The 5,597-nt window shown below is 32.2% G+C and overlaps 1 protein-coding gene across 5 annotated transcripts; it reads right to left on the bottom strand.

The window, feature by feature from the left end:
- Positions 1 to 376: 376 nt before the first annotated feature.
- On the bottom strand, positions 377 to 2,383 carry LOC135125780 (uncharacterized). Of its 5 annotated transcripts, none has more exons than XM_064051460.1 (7): positions 2,310 to 2,383; positions 1,978 to 2,251; positions 1,653 to 1,904; positions 1,303 to 1,596; positions 807 to 1,100; positions 561 to 674; positions 377 to 511 (listed from the first exon to the last, which is right to left on the bottom strand). In XM_064051460.1, the coding sequence occupies exons 2-7, from the start codon at positions 2,237 to 2,239 to the stop codon at positions 468 to 470; spliced, it is 1,260 nt and encodes a 419-aa protein (XP_063907530.1). In that variant the 5' UTR covers positions 2,240 to 2,251; positions 2,310 to 2,383; the 3' UTR covers positions 377 to 467. The 5 variants fall into 5 exon arrangements, with proteins under 5 accessions (XP_063907530.1, XP_063907531.1, XP_063907534.1 ...); XM_064051461.1 differs by having other exon boundaries at positions 1,978 to 2,245; positions 2,310 to 2,374; XM_064051464.1 differs by having other exon boundaries at positions 1,978 to 2,245; positions 2,343 to 2,367.
- Between the last annotated feature and the right edge of the window lie 3,214 nt (positions 2,384 to 5,597).

Here is a 5,597-nt window from a genome sequence, read left to right on the forward strand (position 1 = left end):
ATTAAGTGTTTCTCAATTTGTGTTTCTATCTTCATGAATATTCACAGATCCTCACAATACGGTAACCATGTAGTTTAATAATGATTAGTCAAAATATCATTCGATGACTGCGAAACTCCAGTTAAAGTTATTATAACTGAATATCTGTTTGCTTGCTTGTGCATCAACAGCATAGGATGACTAATTCAACCAAAATTCAACGAAATGCCACTACAAATTTTCTAAATTTCCATTTGAGGGCCATAATCACAATTCTAGAGGAGAAAAATCATCTGATTACTCACTTATATTTGGATATTTATACTAAAAAGTAATTTTCTTTTGATGAAGAAAAAGTCGCAGTCTTTATTACTTATTTATAATATGAAACACTAAATTACCACAAATATTTGATTAGTTTATTCAGAGTTATATTACTAAAACACATGCATGCATATTTAGTTTGACAAATACAAGTTTGCATACTGTTACAAAAATTTAAATATCATTCCCAAAAGAAGTAGTCCGCCGGCTAAAAAACAAAAATGTACTTACTATAATTAGCAATATTTGAAACATACCTGTCCTAAAATTGCTTAGCGCGGAACTAGTGCATTGTCCCGTTTTCGCATTACACATATCACAATTTTTACATGTTTCACGGCAAGATAAATCCCATTTTCCGTTCGAGCATGCTAAAAATAAGTAAATTATTTAGTTAAACAACAAACTACAAACAAGTGTCGTCTTTCTCGTTAAACCGTGAATGTTGAAGATAATAACATTGTACAATAGGACATAGGATTTTTGTTGGTGTAGGTACTTACTTTTATTACACGTTTCTCCTTCGTAGCCCCAGGAACAAAAACATTCAGAAACTGAGTAAGTATCATCACAGATTTTATGTTGCTCACAATAACTTTTATCTGATCCCAGAAAATTTGTGCAATTAATATCACAGTTCCTTCCTACGGTTCCAGGATTGCAACTAAATGCATCGTCATTTATTTTGACACTTGGAAATTGTCTAATATTGTTTTGCTTCGTTGTTGTCGTACCAGCAACGCACCGACGTTCCTCCCCTTTTTCCACATCGTCTTCCAAAGAAATTTCATAAATTGCTAAAATTTTTAAAAAGGTAAAGATATTTTTTGGGCAACTAGCTTAATTCTTTTGTTATAATAAATTAGAGAGCTGATTTAATGAAAAATGCATTATCATCTCAATTTCGCAGTTAAGGTTCGTTTGACAATTTTTGCATATTTTGAAAAAATGTACTGAAATGTCATCTTAATTAAAATCTTAAGACACTTGAAAACTTACTTTTGTTATCTACCGTGGGTGGACACTGTCTAATATCCACTGCCCACTGCCCTTTCGTATCTCCGTTTGTGGTTTCCCTCAAGAATTTTATCTCAACATCAGTTTTCGGCTCATATTTAAGATATTGCCATCGACTTTTTCGAGAGAAGGACTGTACAGATTCGCGTGTTATATTAACTTGTAAAGTACAGTAAAAACCAACATAAGTGTACAACATAAAACAAGGTATTTCTGTGTGAGAGATCGATATACGTGTCGGTGTTTCTGAAACAGTGTCGGCCCATCTCAGTTTATCTGAAAAGGAAAAAAAAAATTGTTAGGGTATCCGAAACATGTCTTTTAGTACTTGCAATCATGTATTTTAAAGTAAGTTTGTTCCGAAGAAGTAGCATTAATTTGAAATTGCACAAATTCAGTTGCATTCTCATTCACTGAAGGCATGGTGTAATGAACCCAGTCGATAGAAATATCCCTTGCTGCTTTTGATAAAGCTGGTGGAGGCTCACTAATGACTATGGTGAGATTAGTGCCACCAGATACTGAAAATGATATGGATGACACTGATTCGTAATGGAAAGAATCAGTGTAACTCGTTTCTAGATCTGTAAAATAAACAGTTTATCATTGTAGACAAAATTAAACACACAAAATTTGATGTAAGATGAAATTACCTACCTTCCCATCTTTTATCCAGAACAGCTGGTACTACGACTTCTGTCGACGATTTTAAAGACCAGTCATCCCATATTACGTCATTCTCAATTAAAATTGATGTATTTCTCGTTTTCGTTACTAATGGTGGTTTTAAGTAGATTAGTGATTCTGCGTCATCTGTGATACACAAAATATGATTTTCATGTTCGAATTTAATTATTTCGTTGCTGGAAACACCAAGTAAAAACAAAATGGGAAATAGCGTCTTCAGAAACCTTTTCATTTTAGCCTAAAACTTTAAAATTATTGGTTGTTACATGCAAATAATGTGCAGAGAGGAAACTATTAAATACCTTTATCTATATAATCAAGCTTACGTTACCTACAGTTAATTATGTTTCGTTGTCATTGATGATATAAAGATTAGTGAAACATTTGCTCTCTGAAATTAATATATATTTTACTTTTATCCGTTATCTGAAAACTGGGCGTAATGATATGATAAGAATCTGACAAGATCCATCTCCAATAAATATTTGTATTACGTGTGTAACCGTACGTAGAATTGTTCGTAATATTTTTAACATCTTTCAAAATGCGTTAATATGATGTACTTGATGAGTCATGTGTTATCGGAATTACATCTATTTGAAAGTGTCTTTTAGAAAATTTATGTTATAAAATAACTAATTATCACGTCATTAATTTTCGGTCTAACAAATTGTTTCTCGAGAGTTGTGATGTTATTGTGCAATGATTATTTCTTAGTCAAGAAATAAGCGAAGATATCTGACACAAAATTTTGTCCATTATGTACAATTTGGCCTACTAGTCTGGCAAGTAAAAATTGGGACATCATGGATATTTTATTTAAAATATAACTGTATTTTCCACGCACGTTTTTGAAAGTAACAAAACTCTATTGATGATAATTTGAACCCAGTTTTGCACTGCAAATGAAAAAATGGATAACAAACATTAACAAAAATAACTAGCTATTTGGTGTCTGCTAACATTTAACAGCGAACAAAAACAAACATTTCTTTTAGGAATAATAATAATAATAATAATAGGAACAAACCTAAAATAGTTCGGCATGCAAATTTATCCAGTTCATTTACAGCACTTGGAACAAAACGTAGAGATAAGGATCTGTGATAATAAAAATCGATTAGAAAAATATGTGCCATCAAATTAAGCCGGGAAGCTGTGACTATTATCATGAATGTGATACGTCATGTCTAAATTTTACAACCGTCGAACGGTGGCATGTTACGCATTTCTCATGAATCAATAAAACAATTTTTTGATTCAGTGTAATGACTTAGTGAAACTCATTTATGGTTAAAATTGGTGTCAAATATACTTGGTGTTTCGTTGGAAAATTACACACCATAGATGTTTTTTTTTAACATAAATCAAAATGTATATTTTTACAGTTTTAAGTTCCTCATTAAAAATGAGAACAATGATGTATAAACACAAAGGGTTTTTGGATAACAGTTTTGATGTAAAAAATTGTCATAGTAAAATATTCTCAACTCTACACAAAATTTAACACAAAACAATTATTACAAGAACCTTAAATTCTAAATTAACATCATCAGTTATTCAAGAACTTTATTTTACTTACAAAAAAATAGAGTAAGAATCAATTTGAACTTTGGAAACGAATACTACAACAACCTTCATCCAATCTAAGCAATCAAATTGCAAACAAAAAATGAGCCCTCTCTACACTTACAGATTACCTTCCTCATTCCTCGATGCACCTACGAGTCTTATGATAAAATTCAAAATGCCTATTTTCAAAAATCGAACAATGTATTAAAACAAGTTTGGTGTTGCTTTGCGTTTCTTATTAAATATGAGTAATCTTTTTGCCTTTTTTTTTGGACATTAATTAGGAGTTTGAAGTTCCCGTAATAGTATATCTTCAAGTGTGATAACATAACACTCATTTAGATGAGTAAGTGTCTATTAACTATCTTATCACTAAAGATTTATTAAATTCTAATAATAGGAAACAGAAATTTTATCGCAATTTTTCATATGCCGGCATTAGGCTCACTAAAAATGATAATAATAAGCCAATTTTTTTAAATCCTTATTACAAACAACATACCTATCCAACTCACGAAAACTATGTGCACTCTCCTGTTGTCGCATTACATAATTCACAGTTACTGCATCTATTTTGGCAAGACAGACCCCAATCTCCACCAGAACATACTAAAATTTTGACATATAAGATGTGTGTTTCATTCATACTGAAAACATTAAGAACATGTATTATAATTACATTGTTCGCATGTGGGTTCTTGATAACCCCAAGAACATAAACATTCCGACTCTGAGTTACTATTGTCGCATATTTCATGTTGTTCACAATACTTGTTTTCTTCTCCCAATATTTCTATGCACTGAATATCACATTCTCTGCCCAATGTTCCAGGATTACAACTAAAGATGTCATCATTTGTTTTGAAACTTGTGTATCCTCCCAAATTTGTTTGTTTAACTCCTGGTGTTCCAAGAGCGCATGTCCAGTTTACTCCTTGTTCGACATTGTCGTCCAAAGACACTTCGTAAATTGCTGCAAAGTTTAAGTGAAAAAAAACACAAATCAACACCTAAGTACTTACTTTTGTTTGCCAGCGTAGGTGGACATTTTCTAACGTCAATTGCCCATTGTCCCGCGGAACTTCCATTAGTTGTACTTCTAAACAGTTCTACATCAATATCTGACTCTAATTCGATCCGTAAGCTTTGCCATGGTTCTGGTGATTGTTGATTTGTGCCAGAAAGTTCATAGGTTGATCCTCCTTGCACAGTAATTTTCAGATTGCAGTAGACACAAATATATGCATACAGTATCAAACATGAGGTATCATCAATTGACACGGGTAAAATGGTTGTTGTTTCTGAAGTAGTATTAGCCCATCTCAATTTGTCTAAAACATGAAAGTGTATTCAAAAGTACAAATTAAAAAAAAAAAAACTATATACAGTCATGTAACTTCCAGTAAGTCGGGGTCGAAGAGGTAACATTAGGCTGAAACTTTACAAAATCCGTAGCATCGTGATTTTGTGGCGGATAAGAAGTGTAATGAATCCATTCAATAGTAGAATCCAGTGTTTCTTTTGACAACGGCAAAGGATCGCCTGCTATAAAAGTGATGTTATTTCCTGAACGTACTGAGACTGATACGGAGGCAGCCGATTCATAATACAGAAAATCACTATAAATCGTTCCGAATTCTATAACACAAATAACCTATGAATCACCAGAGACCTTAATTTAATGTTTAAATATGTATAACCAATCTACAAAACTCATTTACCTTCCCACCTTTTATCCACAACTCGTGAAACAAGTACGTCTGTTGATGGTTTTAAAGACCAATCGTTCCAAATTTCGTCGTTTTCTATCAAAATAGATGTATTTCTTGATTTCTGCACTAGCGGTGGATTTAAATAGATCAATGAATTGACATCATCCGTAACACATAAAATCTGGCTTTTGTTTTCAAATTTAATCAGTTCACAGTTAGAGAGACTTAACATAGACAAAATAGAAATCAACACTTTTGGTGAGAACATGTTTCAGTTGTATCTAAAAATGTCCGAGCTGTCATAAC

Source organism: Zophobas morio, unplaced genomic scaffold (genome assembly GCF_036711695.1).
Source record: "Zophobas morio isolate AGI-343-1 ecotype UQ-CSIRO unplaced genomic scaffold, CSIRO_AGI_Zmor_V1 ptg000009l, whole genome shotgun sequence".
NCBI lineage: Eukaryota > Metazoa > Arthropoda > Insecta > Coleoptera > Tenebrionidae > Zophobas > Zophobas morio.

Excerpts from the sequence above, each read along its gene's own strand:
- LOC135125780 (XM_064051460.1), bottom strand. The coding sequence starts at position 2,239 with ATGAAAAGGTTTCTGAAGACGCTATTTCCCATTTTGTTTTTACTTGGT. Across the intron at positions 1,905-1,977 it reads TCTGGATAAAAGATGGGAAG|ATCTAGAAACGAGTTACACT; the intron begins GTAGGTAATTTC and ends TTTATTTTACAG. Across the intron at positions 1,597-1,652 it reads TTACTTTAAAATACATGATT|ATAAACTGAGATGGGCCGAC; the intron begins GCAAGTACTAAA and ends TTTCCTTTTCAG.